This window comes from Malus sylvestris, chromosome 11 (assembly GCF_916048215.2).
Source record: "Malus sylvestris chromosome 11, drMalSylv7.2, whole genome shotgun sequence".
NCBI classification, from domain to species: Eukaryota; Viridiplantae; Streptophyta; class Magnoliopsida; order Rosales; family Rosaceae; genus Malus; species Malus sylvestris.
Window position 1 is genome coordinate 38,189,774 of NC_062270.1, and position 19,914 is coordinate 38,209,687.

Here is a 19,914-nt window from a genome sequence, read left to right on the forward strand (position 1 = left end):
TATGCTTTAGACCGTACTTCTGCTTTTCTATTGTCAATGACAACAATATTTAAAAAAAAAACTTTTTTTTTTATTTTATCAAACACATTTGATGTTCTAGGTTTTTTTTAAAGCACCACAATCTCAAACCAACCCTTCAACAAATTGTCCTGGTAGTTAGAGTCTTATGCTTTAATCCGTTGCGTTTCATGTTCAAATCTAACTCTCTTTGTTAACATAGTGCAAAACATCACTTGTATTAAAAAACTTTGAAACATACATTTGAGCAGCATACCTACATTCTTATTTAGGACTAGCCTTCATGCACGCGCGTGAGCAGCATACCTACATTCTTATTTAGGACTAGCCTTCATGCACGCGCTCACGCGTATGCATAAGACATATTTTGAATCACGGCGTGCTACTCCCGACTTATATGTTTTATGTATTTATATGCATAAATTGACAAAAGGAAAGTTAAATATTTGAAGTAAATGAATAATTTTATATCATGCTAGAAGAAATCCCTCATAAACCAATTAAAGCAGCTGTATTCACATAATAAAATCGATCTCTACATAATTTACGTTAAGAATATAGAAAGTAATATTTAATAAACAATTAATTGAATCATATTATTGCTAGTTTATTGTGAGGCTAAACTCACCTCTTTTTCCTTAGTGTAAATAATATTGTTTATTTAAAAAAAAATCATTTGACAATTAATTTAATCACACTATTATCCTTGTGCAAAAGATCTTTTTTATAACTTGCATTACACGTCTTTTAAGATGTTTTAAACGTGTTTAAAAATAGAGAAAATGATATTTACTAAATAACTGATTGAATCACATTATTGCTAGCCCATTGTGAGGCTAAGCTCACTCACTCTCCCTTAATGTAGATAATATCATTTTGTTAAAAAAAAACAATCAATTGATAACTTATTTAATCACATTGTTATCCGCGTGCAAAAAACATTTTTTATAGTCGGCATTATACGTCTCTTAAGATGTTTTGAACGTGTTTAAAAATTAAAAAATTGAATCACATTATTGTTAGTTTATTGTGAGGTACTAATTAAAAAAAAACACCAAAAAGTAAATTATTAAAGAAATATTTTTAAAATGACAAAAATGGTCGTACCTTATTTGATGTATTATTTTGGAATACCTTTGAAGTTTTTTTGTTTTGGGAGCATTTTTATCCAAATATTTTTGTTGAAGCATGTTGACACCAAATCACTATTCACTTTTTCCATTTCTTATATATGTATAATGGATAGATTTGGCAGTGAAAGGGCATTATGGTAAATAACCGGGAAAAGGAAACGAGAATCTGTCTGATACTTGGCAGAAATCACACGGTGTCAAAAGGTGGGAGGTTGCGGCTGCAAATGCTAGGACGGTCGTCATTTGTCACGCGACTAAAAAAATTCTCCATATAAAAATTGTCAAGTTCTAATTCTATCCGCACCCTCTTATCCTTATTGATAATAATATGGAGAGAGTGACATTGTGTGGAATGCACACATGATCTCGCTTGAAAATACTGTTATAATAATTAAAGCATGTTTTAAAAAAAAATTGGGTTCTAAAAATATTTGAAATATTTTTTATATGTCACTTGTATTTTTATTAAAAATTAGTTTCAAAAATATTTTCACCAAAAATAGTATTAGTTATTTAAAAAAAAACTTTCAAACGAGTCATACATATATAGATAATAATGACTCTACAATTTTCAATGTTAATAGCCAAAGTGTTAGGAAAAAAATCTTAACGGTCATGTTTGATTTGACTTTCAAAGGTGTTTGGAAAAAAGAGTAACTACTAGGTATATAAGTGATATATTTTTTTTTAACAAACGATATTATCTATACTAAATGATAGATGATGAACTAAGTCTTACAATGTGTTAGCATTAATGTAATTCAAATTCACCTTTAACAAGAATCGAACTACCTCTCACTTACAAGTAAAAACAAATATTACTAAATTGTACTAATAAGTAGAATAATTAGTATCGGAAGAAAAAAGAAAACTGAAGAACTCCAACTACCTTGTTCACCCAACAAATAATGAATTTCCAAATTTCCAAGTTCCAACTAATAAGACTTGACAGTTACATGCTATTTGACATCAGTCCTTGCTACAGACTTTGCCTAAATAAATAGGCAGCGAGTCTTTTTCCTTAAGAGAGGGAACTATGTTTTTGACACGGCTCCTAATCATATTAAAATGGTATAGAATTTGATGCTCAGAAACATGTAAGATATGAAATGATTAACAAATAATTGACCTACCTTTTAATTTCCTTCTATTTATCATGGAATGCGTTATCCACACATTTATTTTTATTTCTTATACATCTTTTGTTAATTTCTGTTCGTTGATCTTCTTCATTTCATCCGATCCGACAACCGAAAGTTAAAAAGGTGTGTGAGAAATAAAACATGATGTAGGAATATCTGGAGGTCCAGATGCATGAAAATCTTAAACCTTAAATGCATGGATCCTCTTCTGTCATCGAAGCGCTTGCCACCGACCACGAACCAACCCCTGAAAACTCCTAAGAGAAAACCCAGCCAAGTCACAGAAACAAAATAAACAAATTTCATCGTTATTCTCAAACAAACACTCCACATATTCAATATGCAGCCACCAAGAGAAGGAAGCCAGTGGGAAAGTACACCCTTATGAAACAACAATGCCAGAGTCGGGCAAGTTGAGAACCTTGGTGTATGTTCGTTATATACCTAATCATTTGCCATGTACCTTTTTACTTAACCTTAGTTATTTTTTTCAAAATTGGAAAATAACATTTAATGTGAAAATTAACTAAAGTTAGTTAAAAGGAGTAAATGATTACGTGTATGGTGAGCATACGCCAAAATAATGGTGATGAGCAAAAATACTCTCAATTGAGAGTGTGCTTAGCCAAGTAGGCTAACCAGAACTACTAGTACACAGAAGTTTCCTGCAATACAAAGTGTTGGGGCTATAGAATGGTTTTTTTTTTTGGGGGGGGGATAAGCTTGTGTTCTACTATAAAATTAATTGACGATGTGGAGAGTAACTCAAATTTTTATAAGCCCTTACAAAATTTCTCTTTTACCGATATTGAACTCTTTTACCTTCACATCCTCACAATAATTACAAGTTAACCACGATTTTGCATGTAACTGTAAATGAAGTAGTTCAAATATAAAGTTGAAATAAGGTTAGTAATTAATTTATTTAAAAAAAAAAAAAAAACACATACCAAACCGTTATAGTGTTAGAGATCACGCGTGGCATAATCATAACACTAGTTGAGGAACCTGAAAAAGTAGTTGTCCACCCATCGATACTAGTTGAGGAACCTGAAAAAGTAGTTGTCCACCCATATGCCTCCATCAACCGAGTTAATCTACAGTTCTCGAACCTTTTTCCTTTTGTAAAAGTTTTCCAATTTTTATTTTATAATCTGAAAATATTGAGTAGTTCAAAAAATAAACGGTAAAGATAGTCTTAAGAAATTGAAGTTGGACTACTGAAGACAAACTCATGTTCTTTAAAGAGAGATAAAGAAACAAGAGTCCAACTCTTCATTTTAGTTTGATCCCGCGATGTCTGTTATCATAAATTTCGAGAATATGTCTTAACTAAGATAGAGATAATTACCACTATTGTGTTGTTTGTTGTCTTATGACTTATGAGTGTATAAATCTACACAAATTATGCTAAATTGGCAGAAACGAAGAGATTAGAAAAGGGATCAAAATTAGGTTCGATCATCTTGTTGGTAGCTAGGGTTCTCAAAAGCCCATATGAGTGGGAAGTGATATTGTTTAGACTCTTGTGCCGAAAGGAATTTTAAAAGATGAATTATTAAAAAAAAAGAAAAAAAAAAGAGAATAATATCTAGATTTGATTACTTGATTATTATGAATTATTCAATAAAGGTCTCCAGAATTAGCAGCCTCCCAAAAAACTGAAAAAGGCCACACAAAAACCAAAGCTCTGGAGGCTTTGACCGTTAGATAACAATCAAGTACTAATTAGAAAGGATATTACACAATGAATTTATTTTTATATGCTTGAGAATACGGTAGGTACACAAATGTTATAATATAATTAGTAGAAATACAATTTCTTCAAGTTTCCAACCATTCAATGTTTAAAACATCTATGAAGTTGTTGATATTTCGGTCGAAAAAAGAAGGATATGAAAAGAGGGTGAAATGGAAACTTTATTTATATCGACGAGATATAGAAAAATAAATGAATATTGATGATATTTACTTTTTCACTATATAATTTTTGCTGGAATCCATTACTTCTTTTGAACTTTAGAATTTTTTTAAAGAAAATTTCCTCTAATTTCGACTAAATCTGAATGAGTTTGATATACCCACCCTCGTGCAAATTTCCATAATTTTCCGTCAAATGTAACTGATATCAACATCGATATTTATATATCCATCAATATTTTCATAAATTTGCATATCAATTTTTACTTGTATTGATATTTTAAACGTTGGTTGTATTATAACAATTAATGTAACAGGCGCCTCGACACACAAAAAAATCTCTAGTTAAAAATGAAGGTTTAAATTGGAGAGAGAGAGAGAGAGAGAGAGAGAGAGAGAGAGAGGGTGTCTTCTACGTTGGGGTCACCATGCATGGTTGGAAACTTGGAGTGCGACTGAGAGCATTAGTCTCTCCTAGCAAGTTAAACATTAGCACGGGATATAGAATTTTGGCCAAGGCAATGGGACTTTGCTATTTCCAGAAATTTTGATCTGCGTGTTTATTAAGCAAAAGCAAATGGTGACTTGAACCAAAGTCACCAGGCCACATGGTTGCACAAAATTTGCATGGAAGCTAAACCCTACAAATCAAGGTTTTCAGTTATGCTTGTACACAGCCTCTATATATCTCTAGGATAACATATAATTACTACAAAAAGAATGAAATAATCATAGTGATGAAGAAGCTCAATAATGCTTTTGGAGAGCACTTATGAGTTAATGAGTGAACTGACATGAGTTTTAACCGTTGATGCATAAGTATAGTTCTTAAAAAGAATAAGAATGTTGCAGTTATTCGTTTATGTTTTAGTGAGTGACTATCAGCCGTTGATGCATGTTATTCGTAGGCGTCTTAAACATTGCAAAAATAAAAAAGTAGTTATAATAACGTAAAAGAGCCTTTGATTAGTTGTCTACATATTAGTAGATGATTCTCAACTGTTAATGTATATTACGCCACCTAATTAAGAATAGGTTGAATAGCGTGCGCATGTGACGCGTGAGAACAAGTAAGCAAGATACACAGTGCACTGTGTGAGTGGGAGCTTCTAGGACTGACCGCAAGTCAAATGTAGCGTCCAAACCTAGGTGCCAACTTTGTCAGCCACCAAAACGAACTACTACCCTCACCAATCCCCATCAGTAACACATAGAAAGTCCTCCACTTTTACGAACCATATATTCATATTCACATACATGCAATAAAATTTAGGATATGATATCCACACATTTTTTTAATTTTTTTTTATACTTTTTTGGTTTTCAGCCGTCTGATTTGATGAATTGAAGAAGATTAACGAACATAAATTAACAAATGGTGTGTGAGAAGTAAAAATGATGTGTGAATAGCACATCTTTAAAATTTAAGCTACATAATAAGTTAGTTATCCTAATTTAATATCAAACTCGTTATTTATAAAAATTAAAATAAAAAGTTTTCACTTAACAAGTAGTGAAATGTATCGTACTATATTAAGACAAACCAATGAAGGGCTGAAACAAGTGAAGGTTTTTTTAGCCAAAATGATTTTTGAAATTAACATCATTTTTTACTTTGATCTCTAACAATGAAAATCGACATAAATGGCCTCTAAGTTTGTTCACCGTAAATTATTTTAGTCATTTTGTTAAATATCTATCAATTACGTGAACAATCACGTGATCACCTTTTTAATGGTATGTTTATCAAACTAACCCCTCCACTTAACAAGAATATTGATAGATTTTTTCGCGAAATGACTAAAATGATTTACTATAGAAAAACTCAAATATCATTTTTATTAATTTTTAATATCAAATACCAAAATAATAAGTTATAACAACCTCAACGGAACATTTTTGCTATAAAGCTAACAAGTGAGCAACTAACTGGCCCTTTCTGAAAGAGTACATATATATAATATATTAACGAGGGTAAATTCTGGATCTGTACATTTGGATTGGTTTAGCCAGCAAAGCAAACATGTCATAGATTCTAAATTGCTTTTTATCATACGGTTTGCGAATGCCATGATTGTGTTAGGTAAAAGTGTGGACAAGTGTGAGGCTGGTGATGATGCATGTGCTCTCCATCTTAATCACAAGCTTAGATGACACACAAACGATGATTTTCCATTGGAAATAATAGCCAGGGTTGTTGCCTCTTGGGATAATGGCCAGTCCTTGCATTTTGTCATTTCTTGATCAATCAAACCTTTGTTATTTTGTTCTGACATGGAAAAAGTTAATTGACCCACTAACTAATATTCTTGTAAATATGGTCCCATGCATATATCAGATCTTTGATTTGTGTATAATGTCTAAGTAACTAAGATGGGGATTTTCCCCTAAAGCTTTAAGGTATGTTTACTTACTTGGGATACGATAAGTCAGAAAATAACTGATGGCGGATAAAGATATGAGAATGATATTTGGTTACTCAGGTATTAGATAAATGATTCTCATGATGGTTTTATGTTTGGTTGTTTAGGTATGACATACCTAATTTCTTGTGTGTTAGTACTTTAGATTTTTCAACCAAACGTAAGAGTTTGATTCCTATATTATTGGTACCACACATACTTTTTTCAGACGATGGAAGGCCTAATGAAAGTAAAACAAACCATCTTCTTCATCATAAATGATCCACATAAGATGTCACATTTTAAATATAAAATTTAAATTTGATAGCTTATATGACACTTGAACATCTTTTAGATTTGCTCTCCATCCGATATGTCAAATTAAAAGCCTTTAATAATCAATTAAAAATAATAATAAATATTTTTATAACACAAAATAATAATAATGGTAAAACATTAATAATCAATTAAACATGATTTGAAATTGCTGTTAATTTTGGCTGCAAACGTAATGGTTGTCATTCCACATTATGTCACATTAGAATTGACTTTTCAGTTGAAAAATATTGTTGCTATCATTTTTTTCACTGTTAATACTGATTTGAATTTTTTGACGTCTCTTTTGGAGATTCTCTAATTCACTACCTACAGCCCTTGATCTAGTATCGCTTGAATCTCCACTTTGTTGGACGAGGTTCTGATTTCTGAGTACACATCCACGATCATTTGTCGAAAGAACAAAACTTAATGTTTGTATAAGCCCAATGAAGCCCAAAAAGCAAGTAGCCCAACGAAGCCCAAATTGGAGTTGGTATCGGATTGGATGGTTTTGCCAGGTAAGCACCTCATCAGTGTCAGTTTCCATGTTTATCACAAACAATCCCATCCCGAACCCATGCACTGAATTATCCTCAAAAAAAAAATAATAATAATAATAATTTACTAATTTCTACACGTAAGTGCGCAACACGACAAAAACACGAAACCTGTATACTGTCTCCGCTGCTTCACACTCGCAGAGCTCAAACCAAAACGATGCCGTCGTTCGCCACCGTCCTCCGCCGGAAGCTCTCCGGCAAAGCCTTCCATTTCCGGATAGTAACAGTAAGAGAATTCTCGGCCTCCGAGCCGCGGAGGATAGAGAAGATTCTGATAGCGAACAGAGGCGAAATAGCCTGCAGGATCATGCGGACAGCCAAGCGACTCGGGATTCAAACCGTCGCCGTTTACAGCGACGCCGATAGGTATTCGCTTCATGTCAAATCGGCCGACGAGGCCGTGCATATTGGACCTCCACCGGCACGGCTCAGCTACCTCAACGCCTCCTCGATTCTCGACGCCGCCGTTCGTACTGGCGCTCAGGTCAGAATCGCCGAGAATGTAGCTGAGTAGCTCAAATATCACCATTAGCTCATTGCATTGCCGAAGTTTCAATATTTTTGGAGACTCAACAAATAATTTGATTGTTTAAAGCTTTAAAGTTGTGCTTATTGGATTGGATATGTTTGCTTGATAATTGAAATCATGCTGATTGGATTTGGTAATTTTGTTCTTGGATTAGTACATGGATATGTTGTTTTGGAAATTTTTGTGACTGTTTGGAGGATTGGAAAATGGTTTGACTTTTCTAATATTTGTGCTTATTGGATTGGATAATTTTGTTCTTGAATAAGCACATGGTTCTTTTGTTTTGGAAATTTTGTATTACTGCTTGGAGGATTGGAAATTGGTTTTATTTTTCTAAAATTTGTGCTTATTGGACTGGATAGCTTTGTTTTTGTGTTTACTAGGCTATTCATCCTGGCTATGGCTTTCTGTCGGAAAGTGCTGACTTTGCTCAACTTTGTGAAGATAAAGGTCTTACATTTATCGGGCCTCCGGCATCTGCCATTCGCGACATGGGTGATAAAAGGTATGTGTCACTGCCTTTTTACTGATGTTGTATGAACTGGTTGTGTCATGGGTTTGTTTCCGTTCTGTATGGTTTATTTTCTTGTTTGCTGAGCAATCATTTCATTCCTATTAATGTTGAATATGGTTATCAGTGCTTCAAAGAGAATAATGGGTGCGGCAGGGGTGCCGCTTGTGCCTGGATATCATGGTAACGATCAAGATATTGATCTAATGAAGTTAGAAGCTGACAAGATTGGATATCCAATCTTAATAAAGCCAACTCATGGAGGTGGAGGAAAGGTATCCCTTCTTTGCTTCCCGTCGTCAAAAGTCGAGATATTTTTTTGTTTCTCTTCACAAGATGTTCTTATGGTTCAGCTGTTTCTTCACATAATGTTCTTATACTTTAGATATTTCTAGGGTATGAGGATTGTGCAGAGTCCTGATGAATTTGTCGAAGCTTTTTTGGGAGCACAACGTGAGGCTGCTGCTTCTTTTGGCGTTAGCACAATATTGTTGGAGAAGTATATTACACGGCCAAGGCACATAGAAGTTCAGGTAACGCCCAGCACAACATAGAAGTATATTGTAGTTGATACTGTATCCAGTAAAGTTCAGCTCATTGTCATATTAATTTCACATAAAACCGTGCGATTTGATTTTTGGTGATTGTTTGATATTGTAGATCTTTGGGGACAAACATGGGAATGTTCTACATTTATATGAAAGAGATTGCAGCGTCCAGAGAAGACACCAGAAAATAATTGAAGAAGCCCCAGCTGTAATGTTCATTTCCTGTCTTGTCAGTGTCGATTTGTCATTGTAAAAGTAGAGTTGTAATGGAAATTCCTTCGTGCAGCCAAATGTTTCTAATGACTTTCGATCTCACTTGGGTCAAGCTGCTGTATCTGCTGCCAAGGTGAGGTACTTTTAATAGTCATCTGTTTTATACCTGATACACAAATGGCCCCTGATTAGATCAAGAATGATGCCCTTTACTGATCACCATTCTTGTTGGATGATACTTAGCCAACCTGAGTTCTACCTAATCATGGGTCTCTACTTTTGTGCATGGAGTGTTTAGCCCCCATCAAAAGCAAGAAGTTAGCTAACTGTAATTACAGTCTCTCTATATCCTTATAATTTACAAAATTTTGGCTCACAGTTTGGGGGAAGTAATAGTTTCTCCAGATTATGTAGACACGTTTCTCTCAATTCTCAGGCTACAAATAAAAGCGTACAATCTCTCTATATCCCTAAACTTTGAAGTCTCTGTTGATAAATAAAGGCAGTTGGTTATCACAATGCTGGCACCGTGGAGTTTATAGTTGATACAGTCTCAGGCCAATTTTATTTCATGGAGATGAACACTCGACTTCAGGTGCTTTAAGCCTTTAACCATCCTGTTCTATTCTATTTCAGTCAATGAACTTACCAGAGTCTTATAGGTTATTTGATGTTTCTGCAGGTTGAGCATCCTGTGACTGAGATGATTGTCGGCCAAGATCTTGTAGAGTGGCAAATTCGTGTTGCAAACGGAGAACATCTTCCTATTAGTCAGTCACAGATCCCCTTATCAGGTGACCTTTTTTTTTCTTGAACAAATGTGAAGAAGAAAAAGTCTTGAAAGAGGTCTTAGCCAAGCTTATTGCATATACAATGCTACTTCCAAAATGACTCTTGACTAGGTTTAAGCTGAATGCTTGGTGGTTCTATATTGATTTGACTTAGTCAGATATTGCCTATTCTATGACAAGGGTACCTTAAAGTGCTGTGCTATTAATTTAAAATTACAAAATGTTCCCTAGATGCCAAAATTTGTTTGATGAATTTTATCAGGCAATCAAGAAGCTCATTTATGACATAAAATGAATATTTCGTAATAACTTGGATACAAAAAATCTTAGAATTCGTTGACCCTATTTGGGCCTTACTATTTAGCTTACATCAAGAAGCTCATCCTCATTCTAGCGATGACCTCCCATTACTCTCATTTTAACCCTAACTCTTTTTCTCTCCCAAAGGCTCTCAAGCCTCCATGTACAATGTAACCTACGTTATCATAGTGGAAACGGAAACTACACCAACATAAACGTGGCCCAACTTTGTGTGAGCGACATATATTTTGTGTTCTTGTGTGTTTGTGTTGTTTGGCGGTCGGATATAAGCTGATCAAACTTTAGGCGTCGACAGAACTAATGCAAGTTTGCTCATTCTATATGTTGAAAGCAAAAATTTATTAAGCTTCTGGGTTTTTGATAAAATTATTCATTATGATGAAGGTCATGCTTTCGAAGCCCGAATATATGCTGAAAATGTACCGAAAGGATTCCTTCCAGCAACTGGAGTCCTTCATCACTATCATCATGTTCCAGTCTCACCAACAGGTATGTCTCAGTACAAAACTTATATGATTCATCGATATTAAAGTAAAAAATCCATCCCCAAACACTCAAGTTGGCATAATAGATTGTTTGAGCACCAGTTGCTATGGGATATCACAGCTAAACAAGTCTTTGATTATTATCATCTCCTGTCCTTTGGTTATTTGTATTTGTTTCTTACGTTGAGTCTGTCCATGAGCAGTTAGAGTTGAGACTGGAGTTGAACGTGGAGACACTGTTAGCATGCATTATGATCCTATGATTGCTAAGCTTGTAGTATGGGGAGAAAATCGAACTGCAGCATTGGTGAAATTGAAGGATTGTTTGTCAAAGTTTCAGGTACAACCAATTCCCGAGTTGCATCCTCTGCACATTAAAGTACATTTTGCAATCATTCAATGTCATGCTATCTTTTTTAGATGAATTAGATATCTGATGCCCATGAATCAGCAAAGTTTAAAACGTTAAATGGCTCCGTAGACAATACGTGGCATGTGGAAGGCATATTGCAAATTCATATCGATCCTGTAGTTTCAGTTTATTATGGATCCTTGTGTTTTAATGCTAATTTTCATGTACAGGTTGCAGGTTTACCAACCAACATCAATTTTCTGCTAAAACTTGCTAGCCATCAGGCATTTGAAAATGGTGATGTGGAAACCCATTTTATTGAACGCTTTAAAGATGACCTCTTTGTCGACCCTAGTAATTCACTACTGGTGGACATAGTGGCTGGTGCTGCTAGATTTGGTGCTACACTTGCAGCTGCGTGTCTCATTGAAAAGGAAAATTCTGAATTTAGAGAAAATCTTCCTGGTAAATTGGAAGTCTTTAATCTTCAAACATATTCAGTTCTTAAACCGCTATAACATTTATTTCTCCTTATCTGTTCAGGCAGCAAAGGCATAAACTCCATATGGTATTCTTCTCCCCCCTTCAGAGTCCATCATTGTGCTAGACATACTATGGAGCTTGAGTGGGAAAATGAATACGATAGCAGTGGCTCAAAGTTACTGAAGATTTCAACCACTTATAAAGAAGATGGGAGCTATCTGATTGAGGTAGTCTTACGCTAATTGGCCATATTTGCAACTTCCCCTATAGTATCTTATGTGCAAGTTGTTTCTTGTCTGTGTTCCATAAAGTCATTCCCTCAGCAAGTTTCTAAACATCTGTGCAGGCAGAAGAAGACAGTTCCCAATGTGTGGAGGTCAAAGTAACTTGCATAGGCAACCACGATTTCCGAGTTGAAGCTGATGGTGTAATCATGGATGTTTGCTTAGCTGTTTACTCCAAGGTAATGCCGTTCTCTGCATGCACCTTCACAGAGAATTACACTTTTTTTTATTTCTGTTCATTTGGAGTTCTATCATCATTAATTCGTTGATTACAATTTGTGCTTGCAGGACCAAACCCAGCTCATTCATATATGGCATGGGTCACATCATCATCATTTTAAGCAGAAAATTGGTCTTGAATTGTCTGATAATGATGATCTCGAACATAAGCCCAGATTTGAGAAATCGTCATACCCTCAGGGCAGTGTTGTTGCGCCCATGGCTGGGTTGGTGGTCAAGCTTCTGGTCAAGGATGGGACAAAGGTGGAAGGAGGACAGCCCATACTAGTTTTAGAGGCAATGAAGATGGAGGTTTGTACTGCTGCTACTGTTGCATAGTGCATCTACACTTTATTTCCATGTGCAATATTCAAAATCAATTCTAATCTTTTTTTCTTTCCGTTTTTACATTTTGAAGCATGTTGTAAAGGCACCATCAGTGGGCTATGTCCACGGGCTTCATCTAGCAGCTGGCCAGCAGGTTTCTGATGGTAGTGTTCTCTTCAGTATCAAGGTTAGCCATTTGCTTTCTACTACCATCTGTATGAGTTATTGAAGCTTTACTGAAACAGAATTACATGCACAAGCGTAAAAGCTGGTAGCACAGAATCATTAGAACGCGGTTGCATGTGTTGTTTGGCATTTGTCCTGAAACAGTACATGACAATCGTTTCTTTTATCCCCTTTTCGTTGAGGACGGCTTAATGCTTTGAAGTGCGAGGCACTTCTGGACAAAATACATCTCCGGTCCTTGTTTAGAGACTTCTAAGAGTTGACCTTCATTTAACTGTTCTCTATGCATGAGTTTTTGGCCTACGATTTAATGTGGTTATCATAACTTGCACACTTCCATGTTTGGGCTCTAAATTTTGAATGAATAATATGCATATGTGCAGGAGTAACAATACATCATCAAGTCTATCGTTTCTGAATAGTTTCGGCAAGAGCCGTGACCACGCTCCAAAGTTGTGCTCGAGTAGAGTGAGTTATCGAAACTTTGACACGATCTCAGTTGTAAGAAACTAATTCATAGCCTTGTTTGTATATAGTCATTCATATAATAAAATCTTACAAAAGAAACCTCATGTCAACAACAACAATAACAAAGCCTTACCCCACTAAGTGAGTCGGCTGTACAAAGCCTTATCTCACTAAGTTGGTCAGCTATATGAATTCTAGAACGTCATTGCGTTCGGTTATATTTTGTTTCATTTTCCAGCTAATATCTCTACAGCTCTAGATCACTCTATGCCCTTGTTTATATTGCATAAGATTCATCAGCCGAATTTCCAAAAATGCAATCCATTCCTGCATCAGAATGTCTCAAATTACAGCTAGCTTGTGCTTTTGGTCAACAAATTGTAGCTAGTAACAGTCTACCATCACTTTAGGCTGAAAGAGAAAATTGTTGGTAAATACTCTAATTTACGGGCTGAGAATTTGAACTCGGGTGCCATGGGGTTGGGTACACTGTTCTAACTAACTGGCCTTAGTCACAATCGATGAACTGTTTCGACCTTACCTAGGGGTTGATCGAGAAAGGACACCAATTGTTTTTATGATCCCTTGGCTAATTGAGTTAATGACAGCTTAATTTGGGCATCTATTCATTTGTTTTTTCTTCACAAGGAAGTAATCTCTAGCATCGTACAATTCTTCAAGTTGGAGAGATATGCCCTGTTTGGGTCCCAAGTGAGTTAAGAGAATTAACCAAGGGATCATTCTGCTAAGAAAAACCCTAGAGACCTCTCGACAAATGCTCGAATCTAGTGGCCGAAAATTTAGCTAAACGTCTCTTCACACGTTCAAATTTTGGCTACTTTCTAAATCCTTGCAAATGTCAAAGAACCATTTTGGAAAATGACATGAAAAGTGCCTAGACATTTATTTATTCTTCTTCTAGTGCCAAACCTTCTTCTTTTTGTTAGTCAGCTTGATGGGTTGTTGTAGGGGACAAAGGGGGATGCCATTCAATTTCTTCAAAAATTAGGGGAATAGGGGGAAAAGGCAATAAGATAGTTTGTCAATGCTTGGTTTTATTTTTATCCATCCCTTCCTAGTTTGGGGTGATTGTGTTTTTTTTCTTCTTCAAAACAGTTTCTGATGTGCTATGAGAATAAACAGCTGAAAAAAAAGGTAAATGTTTGGTAAACTATAGTGCTAAAAGTGCTTTTAGCAAAAAAATAGCGTCTAATGAAAAAACGCTTTTTGAGAAGTATGGTTAGAGCTGATTTTGTTTTCTGTTGTTTTAGACATATGATTTGAAAAAATATATGAAAAAAAACATTTTTTTTTTCTTTTACCAAGCACAAGTTAGCTCAACTTTTTTAAGAAATTGCTTTTAAAAAACATTTAATCAACCACAAACCAGCCCTAAAATAACCCAAATCAAGTCACTAGCAATACCATCCAGCATTATTATTTTTCATTTATAAGTGGAGAGATTTGTATGGAATGGGTTTGTCGTCATCGCGTTCGGAGCCATGAATACAAGTTCATGTATAATAAGGTGCTCCCTACCTAGCCTTGTACTAGTAGCCAGTCATAATGAATTTGTTCAACTTGTAAGTGATAGGTATCACATTCAATTTTAATAGTTTGACATATTTGATATCTAATTATGACGGGTCTCATTATATAGCTCTCTCAACATCGTTACAAAATCAAAATTAAAAATTGATGAAAGTGTTTGAAAAAGGTACGTTGTCCGGCGAATATACCTACCGAACTTTAGCTTCCAACGAACGAACTAGACATTAGAATATTTGTGGCGTCGGTGACTTCAAAAATTCAACCAGTTTTATTATTATTTTTTTCTTTTATTTCCATTTTTGGACCACACAGTCGACATCAAACAAAAATATTCTTTGTTTTCGTTTTTCTCAGCTGTCAAAATTAAATGATGCAATCCCAATCAATTAAGAAAAATTAAAAAAAAAAAGAATTTGTAAAATAAATTAGAAAAAGAAAATTATTCGATGAAGTTAAGATTAGGCGGCTCTAATCATATACGATTTAGGATCAAACAAACCGTATTTTTGTTGATTTTATCGAGGAGTCATATATTTGAACGGACCATCTCTAAATAAGAGAAATTTCAGTATGTCAAGAACACAGAATACTAATTACTAATTGTATTATTATATTATTTTATCAAACCGTGTCCTCAGTGAACTAAAATTTTTTATCTCAAGGAGGATTAAATCATAAAATACCGGTAAGTCAGTTTAAAAAGAAGGTAAATAAACTCCGTAATCAAGCTGGGATTTTTTACCTGACCCATAAATTTACTGCTCTAACCGGCGCGTAAATTTTCCATATATTATTGTCTTCGTTTGATGTTTCTCTTTCCGAATTCCGATTCTATCCACTCCTCTTTCTTTTGGCTTTCTCGCTCTCGTTTGGTACCCAGAACTCTATTTTTCTCTGCTTTTTTTCTTCTTTTTTCCCATCCGATTTTTTTCTCGATTTGATGTGATTTTTCATCTCCAAGGTTTCTGGGCCCGTTTATATTGTTCCAGTTCCTTTGTCAAAGTTTCAATCGAGTTTTCGGGGGGTTTAAGGAAGTTTTTTACGTTGTGAAGTTTTGAGATTTGGCGTCTGTTCGTGTTAAAGTTTTGAACTTGATCAGCACAAAGAAATTTTTGGTTGGTTTTGATTCATGGGTTGTGTCGAAATCGCATGTTCGTTATTGGGTTTCTTTGTTTTGGGTTTTTGAAGTTCGATTTTTGAGTAAAAGTTGGGGAAGTCGGTGAAAAATGGAAGTTGAGGGAATTCAGAGGTCGAGAAGTTTGGGTTCCAAGGGGAAGGATGTGGGAGGAGGGGTTGATAAAGAGGTGTTTTTTCGTGCCGATAAGATCGATTTCAAGAGCTGGGATATCCAGTTGGAGAAGCACTTGAGTAGGGGTTGGGAGAGGGAGAGGGAGGCGAATGCAAAGATGGAAGAGTGGGAGATTGATTTGGGTAAGTTGGATATAAGACATGTTATTGCTCATGGAACCTATGGCACTGTGTACCGCGGCGCCTATGATGGCCAAGATGTTGCAGGTACTTCGATTTCGTTTCAATTCAATTTCGATTCTTTTTCTTTGTTGCAATTTTGATGATGTGTAGGATTTGTTTGAATACCCAAGTTTTCCATGTTTGAGACTTTAAAACATAGTTTAGTGGTCAATGACTTTCACCAGAAGTGAAATGGAATTGAGAAATTTGACATTTTGTTGAGTTAGTAGACGGTAAGCCATCATCTGTATTTGTTTTGGTTTAGTATTAAGGGCTTGTTTGGGATTGCTGTAGAAAACCATTCTGCTCATAAGCACTTAAGCTAAAAGTGCTATAGCGATCCCAAACAGGCCATAGGTATTGACAGGAGGAGCTAGCGATTGCGTATTAGATGGTTAATGAATCTATTAAGAATGGTTTTAGTGTGCTGGAGTCAATCACTTTCATCGTTATTAGACTCGGGGGGTTTACTTCATTGGAGAAAAAGAATACATGTGACTGTTTGCCTAGGTATATATACAAATTTACAAATACATAAATTATTTTATTGAATGTAAGAAAGCAGTGTTATTTGATTGAATAATGAACCCCTAACCGTAGGTTATCCTGTATTTTTCTTGTCAATATTGTTCTCATGGCTTGATGTATTCTTGATATTATAGTGAAGATATTGGATTGGGGGGAGGATTGTATTGCCACAGCAGCTGAAACTGCTGCTCTTCGGGCGTCGTTTCAGCAAGAGGTTGCTGTATGGCATAAGCTTGACCACCCAAATATCCCAAAGGTAAAGTTAATATATATTGGTTCTTCATCTCAGTATGCATAAAGTCACAATAGCTTCAGATGAAAACTTTGATACCGTTTGCTGTCCTAACAATTTTTTGGTTTTCAGAGTATTATCAAATTGTCAATTTCCAGGTTTACATTTTAGAGATTTATCTACTTAAACTACAACCATTATATTTGTGACAGTTTGTCGGAGCTTCAATGGGAACTTCCAACCTTAAAATCCCCGTTAAAAACGCATCAAACGATAGCCATAATTCTCCTCCTTCAAGAGCTTGTTGCGTTGTTGTTGAGTATGTTCCTGGTGGGACGCTGAAGAACTTTTTGATCAGGAATAGAAGAAAGAAACTTGCCTTCAAGGTTGTGATTCAACTTGCTTTGGATCTCTCCAAAGGGTAAGTTGGGTTCTTTTTTTTTTTTTTTTTTTTTTGTGCTTGATTTATTTCTGTTTTTTTGTTTGGGTTTTAAACTAATGGATTTGGTTCTCGGTGTTTCGTTCTCTCAGTTTGAGTTATCTTCACACGAAGAAAATTGTACACCGTGATGTCAAAACGGAAAATATGTTGCTTGATACTCATAGAACATTGAAAATTGCTGATTTTGGTGTTGCTCGAGTGGAAGCTCAGAACCCAAGGGACATGACTGGGGAGACTGGTACCCTTGGGTACATGGCCCCAGAGGTACCTACATCTTTTCATTAATCATTGCCAAATCTAGTTGTAAACGAATTTGACTCGAGTGACATTCTTTTATTTATAGACTCCCCTCCCTGCAAATTGGATTAGAATTCTAACATCAAGGTTTTTGTAGGTCCTTGATGGCAAGCCATACAACAGGAAATGTGATGTCTATAGTTTTGGTATTTGCTTATGGGAAATCTATTGTTGCGACATGCCTTATCCTAATTTAAGTTTTGCTGATGTCTCATCTGCAGTAGTGCGACAGGTTGGTTTGTCGTTGCACATAATGCTTTAATTGTTTTATGAGATTTTAACTGAATGTAGCAAAACTTGTTCTTCTTTGGCTTTGAAGTTATGTTGTTCACCAAATGTTAGTCCTAATACTTTATGCTTGGATGGCAGAATTTACGACCAGAAATCCCAAGATGTTGTCCGAGCACATTGGCTAGTGTCATGCGAAAATGCTGGGATGCAAGCCCGGATAAACGCCCTGAAATGGAAGAGGTTGTGAAACTGTTGTACGCAATAGATACGAGCAAGGGAGGCGGCATGATACCTGAAGACCAGTCAACCGGCTGTTTCTGTTTCGGCACACCTCGCGGTCCATGACCTTCTTTGTTTCGTGTAATATAGCTTTACAGATTGTGCATTGCATATTAAAACCAGTTTACCAGTTCAGCGCTAGACTGCAGGCAGCTGCAGTCAGTCTTTGAATAATCACTTCTCATCTCTGAATAATGCACAAACAGCGTTTTTGAAAAGCCATATTGTTGTTTGTGGTTCCTTCTTCATCCTTATTGTAAATTAGTATGGAAATCAAGCTTTTACAGCAATGTCTGGTAGTTTTATTCTGATACTTTTACTGTCATGGTTTGGTAATATCTTGATGGGGCAGTTATACTCTAAACAGGACATTCGTTCTTCATTAAATAACAGATTGTCGATATGATATAGATCAGATGTCGATAACATTGGCCGCTAACATGTCAATAGGATTATGTATCAATGTGTTATCGTACAAAAATTGACATTAACACTGTAAAATCCGTTCAATTAAGAAAGGATAGGCGTCCTGCAAAGAGAAAACGAAGAATCGATGGGCAATTCTTTCTTGTTTGAAATTAAGAAAAGAAAGAATACTACTAGAAACCCAAAATCAAATTGGTTTCCACTTTTTTGGTGTGCAATGCATATTTACCTAATGTTCCACTAGAAATCTCAAGGGACAGTTCCACTTGATACGTGTGGGGCTTTAGGGATCTTGGATATGGAAATTTGGTGGATATCCTTCTGCTATTTGTGGACTTTTAATCACCCCCTTACCATATCCACATGAAGCACACATGCAATTGGCATGAAAATCAACCAACAATAAATAATGCACATAATAAGGTACCCCTTTCACATTTGGTAGGGACATTCTTTCAAATTGAATACTAGTATCAACTTACTAACTACTATTACAGTTTAGTGACTCTTCGCTTGCAATCGAAAGGTCGGTTTGACTAATGTAGACATTGAAGATGTATCATTTTTGTAAGTTTTGATTCCCTTAGAGTTCGTTACCTAATGTGTGATTGGTCTATTGTGCGGTCTGACCCTATCTCCCCTCCTCTTATATTAGACTTTTCCCATTTCCTCCTTAGAGGAGAGACATGATTTGTTAAAGCCTAAAATACACTATGAAATCCGTCAAAATTCTTCATTTTTTAAAATCCTTTATATCAAACCATGATTGAATACAAGAAACTTTTACACTCTTTTAAAATCATGATTCAATACACTCAAATTCTATGGACTTTTATAAACTCCATTAAATCTTAATTAAATACCTTAAAACTTTCATGATTTCATTTAAAATTCTGGTTGAATGTTCTTGATCGTTTAAACTCTTTTAATTATTTTAAAATTTTAGTTGAATACACCACTTACCTCTCCATCAAAATTCTTTTCCACAATTGAGGAAAACATTTTACTCCACAGTCTTTGGACTAGTTTATAAATATACTTAGATATTGGGTCTGGGATAAAAAGAAAGTTGAGCCGACATATAATGAGTCAATTATATTTATGAGTGACACATACCAACTAAGAGAGCCGAATTCGAATCCTCTCATTTACAAGTGAGAAAAAATACCACTAAACAAGAGTTTCATTACCATAAAACCTAATTCGCAAAGCCAACGTTACCCGCGGACATTTTGTTATTGTACGAAA

General features: G+C 35.3%; 2 protein-coding genes across 2 annotated transcripts; both read left to right on the forward strand.

The window, feature by feature from the left end:
- The first annotated feature begins 7,584 nt into the window (after positions 1-7,584).
- Positions 7,585-13,440, forward strand: LOC126588350 (methylcrotonoyl-CoA carboxylase subunit alpha, mitochondrial). The gene is made up of 16 exons (XM_050253444.1): positions 7,585-7,977; positions 8,406-8,527; positions 8,661-8,808; positions 8,929-9,066; positions 9,194-9,289; positions 9,368-9,427; positions 9,797-9,889; positions 9,977-10,088; positions 10,791-10,895; positions 11,095-11,231; positions 11,474-11,708; positions 11,787-11,953; positions 12,073-12,189; positions 12,299-12,541; positions 12,648-12,743; positions 13,126-13,440. Exons 1-16 carry the CDS (start codon positions 7,651-7,653, stop codon positions 13,129-13,131), a joined length of 2,202 nt encoding a protein of 733 aa, XP_050109401.1. The 5' UTR covers positions 7,585-7,650; the 3' UTR covers positions 13,132-13,440.
- Positions 13,441-15,565: 2,125 nt separating this feature from the next.
- On the forward strand, positions 15,566-18,530 carry LOC126588351 (serine/threonine-protein kinase STY13-like). The gene is made up of 6 exons (XM_050253445.1): positions 15,566-16,276; positions 16,894-17,015; positions 17,204-17,412; positions 17,523-17,697; positions 17,828-17,962; positions 18,100-18,530. The coding sequence occupies exons 1-6, from the start codon at positions 15,988-15,990 to the stop codon at positions 18,304-18,306; spliced, it is 1,137 nt and encodes a 378-aa protein (XP_050109402.1). The 5' UTR covers positions 15,566-15,987; the 3' UTR covers positions 18,307-18,530.
- Positions 18,531-19,914: the final 1,384 nt, after the last annotated feature.